The sequence below is a fragment of the Lichenostomus cassidix genome, chromosome 1Aa (assembly GCF_008360975.1).
Source record: "Lichenostomus cassidix isolate B80296 chromosome 1Aa, HeHo_3.0, whole genome shotgun sequence".
Lineage (NCBI taxonomy): Eukaryota > Metazoa > Chordata > Aves > Passeriformes > Meliphagidae > Lichenostomus > Lichenostomus cassidix.
Window position 1 is genome coordinate 49,270,541 of NC_139480.1, and position 20,918 is coordinate 49,291,458.

Sequence of the window (20,918 nt, forward strand, 5' to 3'; positions counted from 1 at the left end):
AGACTGCAGGGCTGTTGGCCACATTGTATGCCATTTGCTCTCCAGGACACAGCCTTGTGCTTGCCAGAAACCAAGCTCTCCTGAGCAGAGATGCTTGCGTGACCAATCTGCTGCTGACTGGAGCTGTGGGGCGAAATAAGAATGAGCTGTGATGAGAAACAGCTCTGGAGCAGGGAGCTGCAGCTGCAGGGTGGCTGGCTGCACCCAGGGAGCCAGTGGTAGTCAGGGCCCTGAAGTGTCAACAATGTCTAGCAAAAGAAGCTGACACCCGAAGTACAGCCAAAATTGTCTGTGGTTGTAAATCCAGCTTTTTTGGCTCTTGGGAAGGGGTCTTGTTTAACAACCCAGAGGAATGCAAAATCTGAATGTGCAAAGGGACAGGATTTCACACTCCTTCCCCCAGCCAGTTGCCATTTATCAACCCATATTTCTGTGAGCTTGCTCACATCAGGCAGGATGACACCCCACACCATCCCATTCTGCTCTCCAACCTTCAGCGGTTCACCCCTGCATAGCAAGCCTCCTCTCTTGTAGTGAAAGCATTCCTGTTGCTGAGCATCAGACTGATGTGAAAATAACTGCGGTTTTTGCAGTACCAGCTCGTGTTGGGTTTACAAATCTATGGAGAAACTCTGATGTGGAACCTCCCACTCCTTCCCTCCCACTGAGACAGAGAGACAGACAGACAGACAGACAGTGGGCTCAGGCAACAGCGAAAGTGAGGTCTTGCTGGAAAGCAATTTCAGCTGCACTTCTTTCCAACCAGTTGTATTTTTGTCTCTTACCATGCCCAGCACCAAACCCTCTAGGTATCATCCAGCTGAGTGCCAAAGGACAGGGCAACAACTGGTCATGGTGAGTTGGGTGGTGACAGGGATGCACAACTCACACCCTGTTACACAAGAAACAGTCAGACAGTGGAACCCCTGGTAGATGTAACAGAAAGGTGAAAGGAAAGAGAACATTTGATTTGAATATTATGAAATGAAAGAAAAATCTGGTGTCAATTAACTCCAGCCAGCATAATGGGAACACAATACAGGAGCCTCCTACTTCTAGATTTATTTTCAGCCGAAAGAACAATAGTCCAGGGGATGGGAGGATGAGATCCCTAGACTGATGCCTTACTAGAGTTGTCTAATTTACTTATTCCATCTGGCATAGCATCCAAGTTCAAGAGACAAGGAACACATAAGGATGATCCTTTGCAGGTGTCTTACACTTCTGCATTGCAGAACACTGCCAGAAAAAGAGGAGGAAATATGGGTATTATACAGGCTGCCTCCATGTTCTGTGCTTGGAGACTTGCTGCCAGAAGAAGTCCCAGGGTAATTCAAGTACTCTTTTCCCAGGTAGTTGTACCTCTTCCTAAGTCACTACAGGAATCAGACGTGTTTCCCCAATGCTCTTTGTGTCCCATTGCTGGACATGCTGTCCTGGAAAACTTATAACACACCCAAAGGAATAATGACAGATATTTGAATTGCATCAGCAAGCAGTGATGGGGGTCTGCCTCAGATCCTGATACTTAAAAGGCATGCCAGCCAGGACCATGTGCTACTTGCACTGACCAGCCACCCCATCCCTGGATTGACCTGAGGATCAGATCTGCTCCTCTAGGAAGGACTGTTCTGCTGCTGCTGGCTCATCAGCAAGTGACAATGACCAAGAGAAAGAGTACTTCTCTAGAAAGTTCTCCTGAGAATCAACAGTATCAGGCTGCCCCAACACATAACTGGCAAGAAAGCAGCTCAAAAGCCTGAACCAACAGGTAGATTTCCAGCAACATTGGCTCAAGGGCATTCAGAGAGTTGCTTGTGGCCAAACAGGAGTCAAACACCATGTGGGATTGCTCAATGACATACGTCCTTTCAGCCCTGAAATTGTTGTGGGAAGGCAGCTAATGAGACTGTGATGAATTGCAAGACTGTGACCATCATGAAACTCGACTTAAACACAGCCTACACTCTCCACTGGAGGAGTATGGCCATCCTGTCTCATGAGATGTGTCAGTCTCCAGGTAGCCAAGGCTGTGGAAGGCACATGGTCCTCTACATGTGCTGAACAGCAGCTTATTGCCCTTCTTCACACCTTCACCCCCTGCCTTGGCAAGTGCACAAATAGGGACTGGCACTGTTCTGTGCCACTCTCAGGCTCTGCCCAAACCCAGCTGAGCCAACAGCCTCCAAACACTAGGCAAGAGAAGGACACTAAGTCAGGAACATCTCTGTTTCATGAAAGGCACCTTGCCAGTGCCACAATCACGTTATTCCAGCAGGTGGGAAATCTCTAATCTACAGCCCACAAAGACTGAATTTCCTCTGCTTCCATGCAGCAGGGATAAACTACCTAACTTGCACATAGAGGCTAGAGGTTCAGCAAGGGCAGAAAGGCTGGCACAGGACTTTTGGGTGACCTGATGGACAACTGTGTCCATTTAAAGGACACATTTTTCTCACCCACAACGTGTGAAGAGAGTGCTCAGCAATATCCTATACAGACTGGAAACTGCTAGCTGCTGGGGCTGCATATCTAGCAGGCTAAATCACGGGGCAGAACAACCTGGATTGTCACAGGCAGCTGCCCTGTGATCTGGGAATGTTTCTGGCATCATGTCTGCCTTGTCTCCATGCTGAAGGTTTACAGAACTGGCAGTGCTTTGCTGCAGTACTGAAGGTACAAAGACCAATAAAACTCTAAAAGCTGGGGGAGTCCTTAATGGTTTTTAATTGCCCTCAGCAAGTTTAGCTGTTCAGTATCTCCCAGGGAATATAAGGAGCACCAAAACAGCTTGTTTGCTGGGGGTACTTCCAATATATTATCCACACATAATTCCCAGACAGAGTCCAGCAACACAGCAGCAGTTCCTAGATGTGCATAGCCACGTAATTTTCCTGGGCTGCCTGGTGAGTTGTCTGGGGTCAGAGTCCATAGAGCAAATGAGGCAGCAGTAAGGAAGGAAAAAAAGGTGGATAATGATAGAGGGATGGCAAAGGGGAACCTAAAAACCCATGTTATGGTGTGGAGGGGACAATGCCTTGAGTAAAGAGTGAGGAGAGGGAAGCTATGCTGCAGAGGAGGGACTTCTACCCACACTGCTTCTGGAGGAAGAGTAAACGCTGGCTGGTTCACTAGGGCAGGCAGTAACAGGCTGCTGCTCCTCACTTTCTCCTCCTCCTCCTCCTCCTCTTCCCTGCTCCAGCTGCTGCAGGACAGGGTGGCGCCAGAGCTGCCTGCCTTGGCAAAGGGGGACTCTCACATCAGGTTGGGCAAGTATCGGGCGAGTTCCTAGGATCATGATCCTTTCTTGGCTCTGGAGGCACTTTCCCATGCAAAAAACCTCCCCTGTTCTGCCAGTCTCAACATCTTTCAGATGCTCCCAGTTCTATTACCATGTCATGTGGCTGAACATTAACAACATCCCAGCCAGGATGATCTCTAGTTCCTCATGTTAAAGGTGTCTACTCACCGATGAATATCTTTGCGTCTGTTTGTTGTCTTCCTGAAGTGTCAGTCACTTGACCAACTTGACAATCTTCCACGATGAAATGGCTGGCTTGGTTGATGAGAGGAAAACAGTGGATATATACCCTGACTTCAGTAAAGCCTTTGGCATTGTCTCCCACAAAATCCCCCTAGAGAAGCTAGTGGAAGTATGGGCTGGGTGAGGAAACAGTGAAGTGGACTAGAAACTATGTGAACAGCTGCGCTCAAGGAATGCTGATCAGTGGCATAAAGTCTAGCTGGAGGCTAATAATTAGGAGTGTCCCCCAGGGGTCAATAGTGGCTCTGATTCTGTTAAGCATCTTCATTAGTGAACTGTATGATGAGGTAGAGTGTACCATCAGCAAGTTTGCTGATGACATGAACCAGGGAGGAGCAGCTGACCAGAGAATTGTGGTCCTATCCAGAGGGACCTTGACAGGCTGGAGAAGTGGGCTGGCAGGAACCTCATGAAGTTCAATGAGAAGTGCAAAGTCCTGCACCTGAGCAAGAATAACCCCAGGCACCAGTAAATATTGCGGACCACCTAGCTGGCAAATAGCATGACAGAAAAGGATCTAGGGTCCTGTTGGGCATGAAGTTGAACATGAATCAGCAATGTGCCCTTGCAGCAAAGAACACTAGCAGTATCTGGGGTTACATTAGGAAGAATATTCCCAGCAGATCAAGGGAGGTGATCCTTCCCCTCTTCTCTTCTCAGCACTAGTCAGGCCACATCTGCAGTGCTGGGTCCAGTTCTGGGCTCCCTAGTACAAGAGAGTCAGAGACATACTGGAGAGAGTCCAGGGAAGGGGCACAAAGATGACGAAGGGACTGAAGCCTTGCCCAGAGCAGGCAATGCTCAGCAGGTTGCAGCTGACATCATCCACCCAGCAGGTTGCCACAGTAACTGCACTTATGGATGAAGGATAGGAGTTTTCTGGTGTAGTGGAACGACTGCCACCTGTCTGGGTGTTGTCTCTGTTGCACGGCAGGAAAGGGCAATGAGGTTTTCTGAGGACAAGAAAATAAATACCTTTTCCTATACTACACCAAATGAGGCTTCCCATCTGCTCCACCCTCCTGTGTGCTTCCACAGCTCTAGATTTCACAGCCCTGTCCTCCCTGGCAACTGTGCTGCTTCCCTAAACACTCAACCCAAAAAGAAAAGCTGCATTAGACAAGAAGAAATCAGCTGACTTAGGGAAGAACCATTGCTTTTTTCAGTTTCAACAGCAGATGTTATCTGCAGCCCTACCAGATCTATCCCAGAGGGAACCAAGGCCTGAACCCCATGAGGATCACAGACCCCTTATTGTCAATGGCTGAATGGATGTCTGACAGGCATGGATGGAGAGCTCATCACTCCCAGGGGTGCTCCCAGTCTAGTAGTTTCCTAACAAGGTCTGCTCACCCGCACATTTATTACATGCAGGAACAATAGTAGCAGGAGGAAGCTGCACAAAACCAAAGCCTGGCAGACCTGATGGACCCCTGCAGTGCTACTCCATCCCTGCTAAAAGCAGGACAAGCTGTACAGACATTTACAGGACAGAAGTCACCCCTCTCTGATGCCCTCACTTACATGATGAACCAAGGGAAGGACAGGTTCTCCTCTTCCCCTTCTGCTCCAAGTGCACCTGTGCTTCATAGCAAAGCCCTCATGGAGAGATGTACCACATCAAAAGAAGCTACATGTTCACAAGAGATAGGGATCAGCCATCACCTCTGCTGACCTCTCTTTTCAGCAGCAGCCACATGAAAAAAATACCCACTCTGCAGGCTCACCATCTGGAATTCAAAGGACAAACTCCACAGTATCTTTGGAGAGTGCCCAAACACAGGCTGGAACACTCTGACCAGCTACTGGATTTTGTCTGTGTCCAATGTGCCAGCCTGGGAGACCACAGCCTCCAGCATCCCATCTGCTGTCTGGGAAAACTGGAAAGAACAGAGCAAACAAACATTCACCCTCAAAGCACTCCAGAAAAGAGGGCATATCCTGGGGATGTTCTCACTGTGCACAGTCTCCTCTGCACACCCACATGTAACCAACTCATCCTGGGAAATTTGCAGCCATACTGAGCATTCCCAGCTGTGGCCCCAAGTCACAATAACAGCACTTCAAATTTCAGTCTGATACAAGAACTGGGAGCTCTGAAAAATGAACCAGGGTCTGGGTATCTCTAGACTGGCAACCCAAGTTAGCAGGCACATCAGGTCTCAGTCTAGCTCTACTTGGTGATGCAAGTGTTAAGTGCTCATTAAGGGACTACCAGTCCTCTGGCAGCCTAATTGGAGATGGGACAAAGAGAGAAACAGGCATATACAAAGGGACTGATTAAGATAAGAGGCAGTCTTCAGAAAGCTCTTTGGATCTTCTTTTTTTTTTTGGAAGGCTATTTCCTAGGTTTTTTTAGACAGAAAAAACCAAAGCAGAAAAAGGCACTCAGCACCTGGAGATATTCTAGGGACAGTAAGTTGCATCCACTTCTCCCACATGAGCTGACACTGCACTATCTTACACAGAGGTTATTGAATATTAAATGGCTGATCTCTCAAGCAGGAGATGTGATGCTTGGTTGCCATCAACAGCAGTTAAAGGGGTCTGTCTGACAGACAAAGGTGAGGATTGACTCCTGTACAAGGAACAGAGGCAAAGTAGATTTGAGTAATTTCAAACTTTTCTTACCCAACCCGTTTTCTCCCTCTGGGCTGGGACCACAGCCAAACCCAGGACGTGGTAAGCTATAGTCTGGTGAAGGTAACCCCAGGGGTACAGTGACAGGCACCTCCCTGTAACTTAAAGCTTAGCATAGTCAAGAAGAGTCACAGCAAAACCTCACCTAGACAGAGCTGCAAGCTCTGTGCAGATGACACAAGATGGCACCTCATCCCTATCCTACCAGGGCCACATGGATCATTGGGACCCACCTGGCTAGCAGAGGGCAGCCTTCAGGTATAACACAAGAAGTCACCTTTCCCCAGCAATGAATCCCCCATGCTGTGAAATGCAAGAATTGCATCACTCACTGCTCCAAGTGACCTGGCTGGAATCTGTGCCCTACGCCAGCCACCTCCACCCTCCACCCTGGTCCTGAGGCACCAGTGACACAGCAGCAAACAGCAGCTCTAAAACACTGTCCACCACACTATCCACCTGTCTCGTCCACCCAGCAGCACTCCCTGGAGTGAGGAAAGGCCTTGCCATGTCTTCACCTTTGTGGGCTCAAGGATACCTACGGCAGTTTCATTTTGATGGGACCATGAGTGGAAAAAGGAGGTAATTTCCAGCCTATGCTCACACTTTATTATATACAGAGACACAGTGAGTGTAAGAACATCAACATGGGACATGGACAGTAAGGGATGCCCAAAGGCACTGCCTTCTGTCCCCTTGGTGCAACCAGTCAGCATAATTTATACAAATAATACAATATCTGAACAATAAATAAGTTTCATAAATTAGACCAGGAAATTAAAAAAACGTAGAAAGACGAAGCAGCAAGGAATGATTTTGAGGACTGTGACACATTCACAGCAGTGACAACACCATCACCATCTCACCTGCACACCAGCAGCTGGAGCACAGACCCCCATCAGCCCTTTTCTCTCACTGTACTATGACAAAATCCAACTGAGAAGGGGGAACCAGGGAGAGTCATACCGTTCACTAGTGCTGTGTTGTCATGGTCTAGGAGCCCTCTGTCCTTCACAAGTCCCTTCAGAAAGGGTGCTTGAAAACAAGGTACAACTGCAGACCCACTGTGCGCAGTCACAGCTTGTCTGTTTGGCACAGGAAAAAAAAAACCCTCAAACCAGTCTCTTCTGTCCTTCAGATGGACACTGGCACAGTTATTAACTGAGTAGGGGCAGGGGGGTGGTGGGGGAAATATCTCTAAGGAATAGGGGAGAGAAGAGATGAGGCAATGCCCTCTTTCACTTGTGGGAGGCAGAATGCTCTCATCCATCATTCCAGAGCTCTGGCACACTCCTTCTACATGCCCTGGCACTGACAGAGACCAGGTGGGTGACAATGTCAGCCAGTCCCCTGGCAGAGAGGGGGTTACCACAAGGACTGCAGGATGCAGCTCAGAAGTCAAGAGTTACAAGTCAAAGGACAGCAGTAAAAGGCTGCCACTGGTTATCCAAGGCGAAAATACTACTAAAACAGCCAGTCCCTAAACCCTGCAGGGGGAGAGGCCACACACTGTTTTGACCCCCCAGCATCTTCAAGGCCTCCAGCTCTCTCCCAAAGACACTGGCAGCTGGCAATGAGGGAGAGAAGGACTCTGTCCATCACGGATAACTCTCAGCAGAAAGGAGACAACTTGAAACCTGTCCCCTCCTGCCAATCCCCTTCCCATTTTGCCCCCAGAGAAGGACGTTGAAATGTGAAGAAACCAGGAATTGAGGGAATAGGGCAGTGAGAGAGAAATGGGAACAGATGGAGATCTGGGATGGGGAACCCGACCCCTCTGCCCTCACACGTACAAACTGTTACTCATCCAGGCCTGGTATCAAGTCTGCAATACTGTCCACATAGTAATTGGGCACCAGATCCTTGGCAGCGGCGCTGTCGCTGGCCATGTAGGCCTGCGCCTCTTCCAGGCGGGAAACGCCTGTCAGGGTGAGGATGGTGGCAAGGCCGCAGTTCTTGCCGAAGAGGATATCTGTCTCCAGACGGTCTCCCACCATGAGGGTGCGGGACGGGTCGACACCGAAACGCTCCACGATGCAATCGAACATGTACGTGTTGGGCTTCCCCACCACCAGCGCCTTGCGGCCCGAAGCAGTCTCCACCGCGGCTGTGAGGCTGCCAGTCCCTGCAGGGAGGGAGGGAGGAGGAAGAGAAGTAGCCGCAGGCAGCTCAGCACCCCGGGCCCCGCCAGAGCATAGGATGCTCTGCATCCCAAGCGGGATGCCGGCAGTGCCGCTTCGGGAGCTGGCAGGGACGCGGCAGAGCATCCCCGCTCGCCCCGCCGCTCGGGGAACCGCCTCGCCCGCTCCTGGGACAGCGAACCCCACCCGGGCCACCCCCGCCAGCAGCCCCTTCCCCCCGGGGCGGCGCGGGACGGGGCGCGGGCTCACCGGGGGTGCGCTGGCCGTCGCTGAGCGGGTGCCAGGGGTCGGGGTCGGTGGCCACCAGCAGGCACTGCGGGTCGCGCAGGTAGCTGCAGGCCTGCGCCAGCTTGGCGAAGGTGAACTGGTCGTCGTAGCCCACCAGGACGGCGCGCACCGGCTCGCCGGTGGCCGGCTCGCCCTCGCCCGCGAGGCGCAGCCCGGCGTCGCGCACCTCGCCGCGCAGCCCCTCGCCGCCCAGCACGAACACGCGGCCGGCCCCGCTCCCGTTCCCGTTCCCGCCGCCGAGGAGGCGCTGGCGGAGGAAGAGCGCGGAGCAGAGCGCGGAACTGAAGACGTGCTCGGCGCGCACGCCGCGGAAGCCGAGACGGCTGAAGCGCCGCTCCAGCTCGGCCACCGAGCGGCGGCTGTTATTGCTGACGAAAAGGGCGGCCTTGCCGCTGCGCCGCAGCCGCTCCAGCAGCTCGGGGGCGCCGGGAACTGCGCGCTCGCCCGCCCACAGGACGCCGTCGCAGTCGAAGAGCAGCCCTTGCGCCGGGCCCAGCACCTCCCGCAGCCCCGCGCCGCTCAGCCGCCGGCAGCTCGCCATGCCGCCGCCGCCGCAGCCGCCGCAGCCCGCCGGCCGCCCCGCCCCGCCCCGCCGCGCAGCCAATCACCGCCCCCCGCCCCGCCCCGCCCCGCCGCGCCGCCAATCACCGCCCCCCGGCCGCCCGCCTCCACCAATGGGACACCCTGACGCTCTCCAGGGGCGGGGCGGGACCTAAGGCCGGCGCTCAAAGTGACAGCACGGGAAGGGGCGGGGACAGGGCGGGGCGCGCTGCCCATTGGTTGGACCCGCCGTGCCCGCGCAGCCGCAGAGCGCCCTCTGCCGGCCGGCGGGGCCTGTGGGCAGCGCGGCCGCCATGACGGCCCGGCCCCGCCTCTGTGCCGGCTGTGCGCCCCGGCTGCCCTCCCGCCTACTTCCTCCCTCCTCCTCCCTCCCGCCTCCTCCCTCCCGCCTCCTCCCTCCCGCCTCCTCCCTGCCCGCTGCGGCCGGGGGATGCAGCTTCCAGCACCTCAGACTGCCCAGTGTGCCCTGGTCACACCGGCCTGCGACTTTGGCACCATCTTTTCAAATAGTGGCAAAATATCGCAGAACCAGTTATGTTGGAAAAGTCTTGTGAGATCATGGAGTCCAACCTGTGACTGAAAACCACCATGTCAGCAAGACCATGGCAGTAAGTGCCACATCCAGTCTTTCCTTACACACCTCCAGGGACAGTGACTACACCGCCCATTCCAATGTCTAATCACTTTCTGTGAAAAAATTCCTCCCACTGTCCCACCTAAACCTCCCCTGGTGCAGCTTGTGGCTATGTCCTCTTTTCCCTGCCACTGGTTGCCTGGGAGAAGAGGCTGATCCCTACGCAGGCCTCCTTTCAGGGAGCTGTAGAGAGTGATCAAGTCACCCCTGAGCCTCCTTTTCTACAGGCCAAACAACTCCAGCTCCCTCCACCACTCTTCATAGGACATGCACTCCAAACATATATATATGTATTTTAATATATATATATCCATATCTATCTGTATTTATATATATATCCATCTGTGTGTTCCTGGGGCAATGCGTTTTAAGGCTAAATAGGGCTGAGATCATGGCTGAGCATCCGCAAATGGCTCCATGGGGCCAAGCTGCCTGCACTGGCCTGAAAGCTGCAGGCAGTGTCTGAGCCTGCTGTGGGGGATCTGGGCAGGTGCCGGGTGGGCAGACCCGGCAGGGACATGGTAGTATGGGGAGGTGGAGATGAGAGAGCAAGAGAAGGCAGGCAAAACATGCCAGGTGGTGTGAGCTGAGGGAACTAGGTGGAGGACCAGGAGATGCTGTTCCTCAGGCCACCCTGGCATTTCTGTAGCGCCTGCTGAGTCCCAGAGAGGTGCCAGATCCCATCTCCCTGACCTGTGACTCTCCCACACCCCTCACGCTGCTCAGTACTCTGTGGGCTGTTCTTCTGGGGCAGATGTGGTCACGGGTCTTCGTGCTGCAGGCAGTGGCTGCCCCTCCTCTGTGGTTCCCAGCACACAGTCCATGGCAGCCGCTGTGTCAGCCTCACCAGGGGAAGGCTTGGGGGATGCTGGGACATCTCGGCTGTGGCGGCGTGCTGGCTGTGGAGGGAGCGGCGGTGGGACGGAGGGAGCTCGGCTGGGCGCCATCCGTCGTGGCAGGGCTTTGGGACTGGCTGGCTGGGCAGGAGCCATGCTCCGGGACTGCATCACAGGCGGTGGTGGCATTGTGGGTCGGGCTGGAGCCGGGCGCTTGCCTGGAAAGAAAGCTGAGGTGGGCTGAGGTCCTCTTCACTGAGGTCTCTCTGCAGGGCAGAGGAGGCTGCCGTGCTAGCCATGGGTCAGGCAGGGGGCTGCAGACAAATGGATGAACAAATTGCCCCTTGCCCATCTCCTATACTGAAGACACAAGCACACACCAGCTTTTCTGTGGGCTTTTCCCTTTCCCTTCCCATAGGGCCATGAGCTTTGACACCTCTTTACTGGAGGTGTTCAACCCAACACCGGAGGACATACTGTGTCCGTCCCACAGCCCCAACTTGGCTGGATCCTGGCCATGCTGCCCTGGCCAGAGGCCTTTCTCCTCATTTGGTGACAGGGACATTCCCAGTGCCCACTTGTGTGGGGAATGGCAGGAAAATGACTAAACCATTGGAGGGTGTCATTTCCCAAGCACCTGGGGCGCCTAACCTTTGCGGGTGGTGTCATCAGTCATCGTTGGAGCTGGTGGCCCTGCAGCTTCAGGAGATGTCCTGGTCAGTGCTGGGGATGCTGGCTGGGACCTGACCTCGGGGTCCCTCGATGCCCTGTGAAGAGAACAGGGCAAGTCAGGCTTTGGTTGGCATGGCAAGCCTGGCCACAAGGTACTTTGCAGCCACCTGTGATGGTACGACCCTGGCGTGGGGTGGCATGGAGGGAGGACATGAGGAGAGCTGTGACAGCCAGAGCCTCTAGCTCACATCAGACTTACTCCTCTTCATCCAAACAGGTAGGGGTGCTGGCTGGAGGGGTCGCAGGGGTCAGCTCTTCCACTGGGGCAGCCTTGCAAAGTCCAGTGTTTGTGGGTGGCATGAACATGCCCGAGACATTGAAATCTACCTCTGGGTGAAAAGAAAGGAGGAGATGCTGTGAGGAAGCACTTGTGACCCAGAGCAATGACCTCATAGCAGGGAGCCAGAGCAGCCTCCAGCTTCCCTCCTCCTGGAGACAAAGAAATATTCCTTTCCCTTCCTCTCCCTGTCACCTTCCACTGCAGCCCACCAAGTGATGCCCTGGCCATACCTCCGGGGAAGAGAGTGTCCACATTCTGTATGAGGGCTTCCACCACAGCCTGGACAGAGGAGACTGAGGCCAAGTCCAGTTGCATGGGGTCTCTGAGAGACAGAAGTGGAGGAAGCATCAGAAAAGGGGTTTGGGGGCATTAACCCCAAATGGGTTTTGGTGTTTATTCCTCAGGGGAGCATGGGGTCAAGGGACAGGATTTGAGAATGGAAGAGGTGCAGGTGCTTCAGACCAGCCTGAAGGCTGCTGGATCAGCCTTTCCCTTGGCATTTGCCTTCAGTTCACCCCAGCTGGGGCTAGGGAGCTGCCTCCCACCCCTTCAAACCAGACCTTACCCTGTGCTCTGCTGTGACCACAGCAGATTTGGGCCCAGCACAATGGCAATGTTGCTGGGGGTCATTTTATTCACCTCCTGGTGTTCAGCCAGCTTGGCTAAAAACTTGATCAGATACCTGTGGGATGAAGGGAGGGCAAGGGTATAGTAGGTAGGGATTTGAGAAGGGAATGGCTACCCATGATAATTGTTTGGGGCTGCAGAAGCCCTGTTCTGACAAAACACCTCAGATTGTTGTAGCTGTCCTGGGGCAGGCGGCTGCAGGTGTCTCGCAGGCCCTGAACACGGCTATCAATGTCCTTTAAGCTGCAAGAGAGAAGAAGGGGGAGCAGAGAGCTCAGCCTGTTCCCTGTGGCAGAGAGGGACATGCTGGGCAAGGAGAAAGGCCACTGTTGGCTCCCCCATGCAGCCATAGCCCTGGAGATGGAGATGTCCTGCTTCACTGGGCAGTGCAGGCAGGCATCCACAGAGGCACTGTGTTTGTGTGTCCCCACACGGCAAATGAGGCCGAGCAGCTCTGCTGCAAGTGCTGGGAAGGATGGAGGGGGTTGACTGGGGACTTTTTGAGACCTGCCAGGGATTTGCATCCCAATGCCTGGACCCACCTGGCCACTTTGACCCATTCATCATAGAGTTCGAAGGTCATCAAAGGCTGGGGCAGCTCCCGCAGGTAGGATTTCAGTGCACCTGGGAGGAGATGGAGAGCAGTGGGGCTAATGGAAGCTGAGGGATGGCAGAGACTGCCCAGTCATGTCCCTCCACCCTGCCTTGCTGGCACCCACCAGCCACAGCGTGGGGGTCTGAGTAAAACTCCTCCAGGGCATTGGAGCCACTGGCCAAGCTGCTCTTCAGCTTCCTCAGCACTGAGGCACCTGCTGCCAGCCGGAAGAGTCCCTGGGGATGGGATGAAAAGGGAAGGGATGCATTTTGAGTTTAGGACGAGGTCATTTGTCAAGGGAAGGGTGATGAGGGGATCTGGAGCACTCCCTACCTCCTCCTTCATGCCAGAAGCCAACAGCATCATGACACAGGCTTCGATGGGAAGCGCAATCTCCCGGCCCAAGCTCTTGAGGTGTGTCTCTAGGGACACACCATAGTACCCTGCCACTGGGGTGTCTGTAGTGAAGGAAGGCTCTGGAAGAGGAAGGAAAACGTCAAGAGGGATGGTGGACACTTGAGCCATCCAGCATTTTGCCATGACAATATTTTGCTCCAAGCCAAACTTGGCTGGCTACAGGCAGAGACAGGACAGGCAGCATCCCCAGCCCATGTCAAGCTGTAATCCCCAACCTACCAGCCCAACATAGGCAGCAGCAGGTGTAGGGAGGGAAAATGAGCCTTTTCCAGCTTTGCTGGCCACACTTGTATCCCCCAGGCTCAGCTGTAGCCCTTCCCAGGCTGCATGGAGAGCCAGAGGGTACCTGTCTGTCTGTGGCTTTCCCTCAGCTCTGCCAGAGCTGAGTCCAGAGATTCCAGTGACTGCCGATGGTACTGGGCTTGGATTTCCAATAGCTGCCAGACAGGGGACAGGTAAAAAGCATTCAGTTTGGCACCAGCCCCTCTCAGAGAGACAGCTGTTCCCAGGACATTGCACCCATGTGCAGACAGGGAAAGGAGGGAGCTGCAAGGGGAACCCGCCTGGGGTCTGTGGGACTATGTCTGTATTGAGGGGTAGAGGGTGAATTGGAGACAAGTGTCATCAGGACAAGCCGCTTATTTGCACTTGGTGCTAGTGGTGCCATTAACCTGCAATGTCTGGAGCAAGACCAGCTACAGGCATCTGCTGGTGCCTTGGTCTGTCCCTTGCCCTGCTTGGGGCACTTGGTGTGGATGGGGGCAAGGCTGGGCTCAGACATGTCACAGTAGAGATTGTCACACTAGAGAAGTGAGACAGAGGACTTACTTTGATGAAGTAGCTGGCGTAGATATCCTCTTTGGTGGAGAAGTGGTAGAGGTCAGCCATGTACTCATCCTGGGAAGGGAGACACAAAGAAGAGCAATCTTCCATCCCCTTCCTGACACCCGAGGAAGAGGAGACACCTTCATGAAGCCCTTTCATCTGGTCTGTGAGTTGTCTAGGCAGGGTCTCCACGTGCAGTGGGGATTTCTCTTTGTCTCCATTTCTTGCATTTGGGTATTGTCAACAATGTGCCCTGTAATCAAGGTCCTGGCACAAGTGGCTCAGGGACAAGTTGTCCCTGCACCTTCACCTCCAGTGATCTCACAAGCTCTGCTAGACAAGGTGCTGGGCTTTTCAGAGAATCAAGGCAGAAGTGGAGAAAGTTGATGTGAAACTTCCTTGCCACCCATGACAGATCCTAGCTCAGCTGGTTCCCAGCCTGAGGGGACCCCATATGCTCCCTGCTTTAACCCCTGGGGCCTCCTCTCAGCAGCAGCTTGCACTTTGAATCCTTTACTCTTGTTCTTCCCTGGGCTTGGGCCATATCCCTATTTCTATTTGAGGGGCCCATTTGCTTGCAGAGGGCAGGACATGCTGGCTGGCTGCAATCCGTCTCAGCCTGGGGTGACCTGGGACAAGAATGGTGGAGGGGAGCAGGTCTGCAGCCCTGAAGCTGATCCACAGTAGAGAGCAAGTGACCATCTCACCTTACACTGCTCCACCTTCCTCTTCACCTCCTCCTCTTCTTCCTTCAAGATCTCCAGTTTGTTGGCAGCAGAAGATGCCCCTGGACCAGCACCAGCTCCAGTGCTGTTATTGGAACTCTTGGCAGCTTGGTTCAGCCTTTGGGGTGGGAAAGAAGAGGCACATTTATGGGACAGGGACGCTGGGTGGAACAGATGTGCAGACTTCCAGAGAAATTTGGCATGGTAAAGGTTACCACTGGAAAGAGTTGGAGTGAGGTGATCTCAGTGTACCAAACAGCACTGGAGCATCTTGCTGCCTTTAGCAACAGAGCTTCCCTTCTCTCTGGTGCTATGGAATCAGCAGCTGAGCCCAGAGCAAGGTGCATCTACAGAGAGGAGCTGGCTGGGTGCTCCTGAAGAGCTGTTGGAAATTGAATCCCCAGGGCATTTATCCTACTCTCTCCCCCAGCCTGTCTGGGGGCTGTGCTCTGTATGGCCCCTCAGGGCTGCAGTGTGCCCCATACCGGCTCTTGATTGTGTTCCAGTCAGAAATCAGCTTCTGGAGGGTCTTCTTACGCTTCAGGATGACGGGGAGCTCCTCCTGGGGGGAGAGAGGGCCAGAGTGAGTGGGGGAGGCTTGGGGCCCACAGGAAGGAGTGGGTGAGATTGGAGAGTGGAGCCAGTAGGGCAGCCAGGACTACCTCACTGAGCTTGTTGAGTGGCTGCAGGACGTTGTGCTCCAGGGCAATCTCAAACTCAGCCACGATTTTGGCTAGCGAGCTCTGTATGCAGCAACCCATCTCCAGGGCCTTCCTGCGTCGGACAGAGATGAAATGACTGTGGGCTGGAGCCATGCTCCTCTCTGACCCAAAATCCCCACTATACCTGTACCCATGGGTGACCCTGAGCCAGCCCCTGACCCTACCCTGCAATGGGAGGCTGATGGTGCTGGCTGTCTCCTCTCCCAGTCCAACACCAGTGTTTACTCTAGGGACATGGTCTGAGCCATGGGAGCCCCTGCGCCAAGACAGTGTCACTGCCAGGATCTGGCATCTTTTGGGGTCACCCTGGCACTTTCTCACATCAGTACTTACCCAAGGCTTGACTCTGGGTCCAGTTCCTTGAAGCTCTCAGCCATCGCCATGGACAGAGCCATCAAGGGCAGCTTTTTCTGCACAGAGCCAAGGATTTGGGAGAGAAGTGGTGACACCACTGTGCCTGGCCACACTGTGGTGCTCCTCACCACAGGACACCGTGAGTGCCAAAGCTCACAGGGGCTTGGGAAGGGACATGGATAACAAGCGCTTTGGAGGGTTATTCAATGCAGACACTGTCTCTCTTTCAGGAGTGTCCCAAATTAGTGATGGTTGAGAGGGTTGCCCTGCTCTGCTCATCCCAGGCACATGCTGGAGGCCACTGCTGACAGTGGCACTTGGGCTTGGCACAGCTTTGTGCCTTGCTTCAGTAAAGCTGGCAAAGCAGGGTCCTGGCATCCCCATTGCTGGCAAGGGACTGAGCTGGGGTGAGCACAGGCTGCAGCGGGAGCTCTTTACTCACCACTCGCTTGTCCATCTCGGAGCCACATTGTCCCTGCAGGCAGCCTTGGAGCCTCTTGGACACACTGTGAGCTGCTCGCTTGGCCGGCTCAATCCTCTGCTCAATCTGGGGGCAGAAAGGTGGGACTGGGGAAGCCATTTGGTCAACCATGGGCACCTCGAGGCCATTTCCCCACTACCCAGCTCTGGGTGAGGGTGGCCTGCCCAGCATCCTGCCACAGCCCAGAGCATCCAGTGAAAAGGGAGCACAACTCCTGGTCAGGATTCACCCCTCTGTGAGCAGCTGGGACAGAGCCCTTTCTGGGGAAGCAGGAGCCTGCCAATCCCTTAACACCATGGTCCTGAAATCACCTTCTGGCATGTGGGCAGATCCCAGCCCCATGACTTGGATGTGCTGGCAGGGTGAACGGCAGGCAGGAGCGAGGCAGGTTCCCACACCCAGGCACAAGCAGACACATGCCTGCTAGCCCAGCCTGCACCTCACCTGCAGCAAGTCTTCTGACAGGAGCTCAGTTGCTTCTTGGGCTCTGCAGAGGAAGGAGAAAGAACCATGAGCAAATGGGGATGACCTCCACCCAGCTTCCTTGGGAAGGCAGGCCCTTATGCATCCTACCCGCTGCTCTTTGGGCTGCTGGGAGCAGGAGACAGACTCTAGCCTGGACCATCAGACACACGGCTATGGGTAGAACAAGCTTGGGAGGACAAGAACAGCAGGAGCAAAGCAAGGGAGCCAACCCTATGGGCTGGTGGACACCCTGTGAGACAGGGTTTCTGGTTCAGTGCTCCTCAGTCAGAAAGTCCAGATGTGACTTGTTTTTTTTTGAGTCAGAGTGCTTAGTGGGGCCACAACAGGAGCAGGATGTTTACTGACCCTGACTGCCCACCTCTCCCCTGAAGGTGAATCCAGGGCAGTGATGTTGCAGTCTGGCACATGTCTTTGCAGGCCAGGGCAGTCAGTAGCTGTGGGGCCACTGGTGCTGAAGCAAGGGTATTCTTGTGATCAAGCTGGGTTCCGAGACCAATGCCAGCCCCTCCAGAAATGCCTGCACAAACCCATTTTTCTGTGGGTCTGCTCAAAACCAAATTCAAAACCCATCAGCCACCATGACCCCAAAACCTCCCTGATGCCTCCCACAGAGGAAGCCTTGCTTGATTGCCTTGCTTGATTGCCTGCTATCATTGCTATGCCCCAGGAGACCCATTTGATTTCCATCTGCTGCTTTTTCCCCAGTTCACGTTTCTCTCTTTTCACTGCCTGCCAATGTGGGACAAGGATGTGGAGCTGCAGGAAACGTGGGTGGTTTGGTTGGAGGCAGGCAAGATCACGTGAGGTCGTGGTCCACAGAGGAGAGGCTCTGCAGCGGGTGAAGAGCTTGCTCTTGGGCTTCACAAACTGCTTGAGACTTGCCTGCCTGGCATTAAGCAAAACGGAGGTGCATCTATCATGGAGATGAGAAATCTTGAGGGAAGAGGGATGGGGAAGGACATCATGCTCCCCTCTGGGGAATGCAAGAAGGGCAAGATGCCACCAGCATGTAGGAATTGCTTCCCTGGGGCTGATCTGCTGGGCTGGCTGAAGGACCTCAGTAGTCCAGGGGACATGCTTGGTCCCAGAGCCACCTAGTGCTGGGAACCTGCAGAGGTGGCAGTAGGAAAGGGAGTGAGGGGGCTGGGCAGGGAGGGCCCAGCCCTGTAATTTCAGTTCTGGGTTTTGCAAGGAGAGAGTTTTGGAAACCCAAAGAGAAAAATAAGGAAATGGCAGAGGTAGTACAGGGACAGAGGGTTTTGTGTGAAGCTGTAAGTTCTCCATCTGAGAACCCCTGGTCCTCTCCTCAAAGGGCACTCCAGGATGCTCACGTTGCTGGGCTGGCTAGAGCTATGCAGGACATCTGGTTCCTGTGGGGCACCCCAGACCCAACAGGGAGGGCAGGCCCCAGCCTGTTCACCCTCCTGGTCATTGCACAGCCAGGGGCATGTGTCTAGAAGGTCCCTCCCCATTTCCCCACTGCCCCACGTCCTGGGGAAGCCAAGCTTGGGAAGGCCCTGATTCCAGGTGAATGCAGTACCTGTGGGTCCTGGGAGAAGTAGCTGGGCTTGAGGATAATTTACTGCTGAGCAGCACCAATGCAGCCTTCCCAAAGCCTCTCAGCATATGCTGAAGATGCTCTAAATCCTAAAATTGTTCCCGCCTTTCCCCTTTTCCCAGGCCACCAGCACTGGGAAGCCAGCCCAGCCCCAGCACAAGCCCTCCAGGACCCACATCCCACTCCCTCTGGTACAGGTAGCAGAGAAGTCCTTACCGAACGATGGGGTGGGACAGCTGCTGCCGCATGCGATTGAACTGTCTTTTCATCATCTTGAGAGGCAAGAGGAGACCACAAGAGCTGCTCTGCTTGGCTGTACCTGCTCAGTACCCCTTGGTAATGCTTGCCATTGGATGCCTGCAGCCCCTCTGCTCCCCAGAGCCACTTTGCTTTTTGCTTTTCCCACAGGACCTCTCCCTCCTTACTCCTCTTTCTCCTTCCCTCGTTCCCTCTTTTTCAGTTTCCCCAGCTGGTCCCCTCCCTAGTCCCTCCCTGGGGATGCCCTGCCTGCTTTCTCTTCCTTGAACTCTGTTCTCTCGCTCCCTCTCTTTATCTGAGCTTCCTTCCTCCTCCGTCTGCCCCTCCGCCGCCGATCAGGTAAGAACAGTTCAGGGCTCCTGCTCCGTTCTGTGTTCCTGTCACCACCCCACAAGTAAAAATAACTTCAGCCCAGCCTTAAAGGGGAAATTTTATTACAGCATACACATAACAAGGCAGGACAAGCACATGCCGCTGCTGAGCCCAAGTGAAGGGCCCACGCTCTTGCTTGCTCTCTGTCTCAGTTGGGGTGGTTCCCCTTCCTGCCCTTGCCCACCACCAGCTGTGCCGCAGGGCAGCCCGTGCCAGTGCCAGCTGGCTGTGCAGCTCCTACAGAGTGCCCGATGTACACCCTGCCCAACCTGGTCACCCAGCCCTGCCAAAACTCCTGAGGCACCTCTTCATGCTCACGGGTGCAGCTCCATCCTCTTCCCCTGCACTATATCCCCCTTGCAGTGACAAAAGCAGCAAAACACAAGCAGCAAAGCCACCCCTGCAACCCCCCTTGCACCCCTCACCCTGCTTTCCCTCCCTGCTGTCGCTGAGGCTCTCCGGAACCACCGCAAAGCTGCGGCCAGCGCCTGTTGCCTTGTGCATTTGGGAGGTCCCTTCCCCCCGCTCCCCCTCGGCTAGCAGAGCTCCTCCTAGCAGCAGCAGCAGCACCCGCACAGTTGCACGGGGACCACAAACTCCCGGTTCTCAGGCTCGGGTGTTGCCGGCTCTCTGCAGAGCTGCATCAGAGCTCACCCTTGTTTTTCTTCTGTGTTTGCCGAAAAATATCCACTTCATGCCACCACGACCTTTGGTCCTGACTCAATGAGATGTAATTCTCACCTTATTTCTGGCTACCTGCAGCTAGGACTTTCCTCTTGCACTAAGAGAGAGCAAAGGTTGCTGTTGGCTGGGTTACATGGCTGGCAAAGGAAGCAGCAAACCGAGCCCAAACGAGAAGCGGTCAGCTTGTGGGCAGACAAGGCAAGCAGCAAAGGAAAAAGAGGCAGAAGGGCCACTTCATCTGTGCCCTGAAGCCTGAGGAGCAAAAATTTGGGGGCTGCTGGGCTGTGCACCTTAGCAAGGGTCAAGTCTCCAGTCATTGTATAGCAACGTGGTGCTGGCAGCTGTTTTCAAGTGGTTAAGGAGTGACAGAGCACCATTCTCTCCCTGCCCAAAACACCAGGCTGCTCTAAACCTGTGGCACAGCACATCTGATTCCCCAGCGTCGAGCCCTTGGAGGTGCTCTTGACAGGCAGTCACTTCAAGCACCGGTTGCAAAGAGGCAGCAAAGCCCCCCCAGATCCTCACTGGCTGCATCAAGGGATGGCCAGGCCATTCCTTATATGCAATGTCAGAGCCACTCCCAGCCCTGGGCTGCTGCTTGCTAGAGATGTCCCTCATGGAGCTACTTGCAAGTGCTGCTAGCATCAGTGGTGAAGCTGCAGTCATGGAAAGCATAGGAGAGAGCTCAAGCCCTGCTTCCCAGGGGCTGTGGGGTACAGACTCCTACCCCCTGCCTCTCTATGGGGCAGGAGGGAAGTGGGCAGCATCCAGTTCACAGCCTGGAAGTGACTGCTTTCAAAAAAGGAATTGAGAACTGCCAGGGGAATTCCACCATCCTTGCTCCCCGCTCATGGGAGCGGGGAAATTATTGTGGCAAGGCCCTAAGTGACTGAGGGATGACCTACAGGATTGCAAGGGCAGGATGTGAGCTGGGCAGGGTGCAGAGAAGCTCCTCAGGAGTCAGGAAAGTGAGGGGAAAAATGCATCCCTTGGATCAGAAAGCAGAGGGGCAGGATCAGGAAAGAACTCTTTATTTCCCATAAATACAGCAGATTCTTCGCGCCGGGCGTCTCATTTTAAATGTTTGTTTTCTTCCATTTACAGAATTTTGCACTGAAAATATATACAAGTCTATTCAAGAACCAAACAAGATCTGCA

General features: G+C 54.4%; 2 protein-coding genes across 4 annotated transcripts; both read right to left on the reverse strand.

Moving 5' to 3' along the window:
* Positions 1–6,770: 6,770 nt before the first annotated feature.
* PDXP (pyridoxal phosphatase) lies at positions 6,771–9,185 on the reverse strand. Its single transcript, XM_085048811.1, has 2 exons — positions 8,575–9,185; positions 6,771–8,309 (listed from the first exon to the last, which is right to left on the reverse strand). Exons 1-2 carry the CDS (start codon positions 9,152–9,154, stop codon positions 7,984–7,986), a joined length of 906 nt encoding a protein of 301 aa, XP_084904937.1. The 5' UTR covers positions 9,155–9,185; the 3' UTR covers positions 6,771–7,983.
* Positions 9,186–10,089: 904 nt separating this feature from the next.
* Positions 10,090–18,803, reverse strand: SH3BP1 (SH3 domain binding protein 1). 3 transcript variants are annotated; one of them, XM_085048813.1, is made up of 18 exons: positions 18,663–18,803; positions 16,847–16,889; positions 16,364–16,468; positions 15,901–15,977; positions 15,508–15,619; positions 15,331–15,407; positions 14,828–14,963; positions 14,124–14,192; positions 13,642–13,732; positions 13,212–13,354; positions 13,003–13,114; positions 12,826–12,907; positions 12,446–12,526; positions 12,222–12,338; positions 11,887–11,978; positions 11,576–11,705; positions 11,296–11,411; positions 10,090–10,862 (listed from the first exon to the last, which is right to left on the reverse strand). In XM_085048813.1, exons 1-18 carry the CDS (start codon positions 18,716–18,718, stop codon positions 10,531–10,533), a joined length of 1,971 nt encoding a protein of 656 aa, XP_084904939.1. In that variant the 5' UTR covers positions 18,719–18,803; the 3' UTR covers positions 10,090–10,530. The 3 variants fall into 3 exon arrangements, with proteins under 3 accessions (XP_084904939.1, XP_084904941.1, XP_084904940.1); XM_085048815.1 differs by lacking the exons at positions 16,847–16,889; positions 18,663–18,803 and having other exon boundaries at positions 15,508–15,615; positions 15,897–15,977; positions 16,364–16,837; XM_085048814.1 differs by lacking the exons at positions 15,901–15,977; positions 16,847–16,889; positions 18,663–18,803 and having other exon boundaries at positions 16,364–16,838.
* Between the last annotated feature and the right edge of the window lie 2,115 nt (positions 18,804–20,918).

Coding starts and splice junctions, on each gene's coding strand:
- PDXP (XM_085048811.1), bottom strand. CDS start 9,154: ATGGCGAGCTGCCGGCGGCTGAGCGGCGCGGGGCTGCGGGAGGTGCTG. Junction 8,310..8,574: donor CGACGGCCAGCGCACCCCCG/GTGAGCCCGCGC, acceptor CCCTCCCTGCAG/GGACTGGCAGCCTCACAGCC.
- SH3BP1 (XM_085048813.1), bottom strand. CDS start 18,718: ATGATGAAAAGACAGTTCAATCGCATGCGGCAGCAGCTGTCCCACCCC. Junction 12,908..13,002: donor AGACCCCCACGCTGTGGCTG/GTGGGTGCCAGC, acceptor ATCTCCTCCCAG/GTGCACTGAAATCCTACCTG. Junction 10,863..11,295: donor TGATGACACCACCCGCAAAG/GTTAGGCGCCCC, acceptor CTTTCTTTCCAG/GCAAGCGCCCGGCTCCAGCC.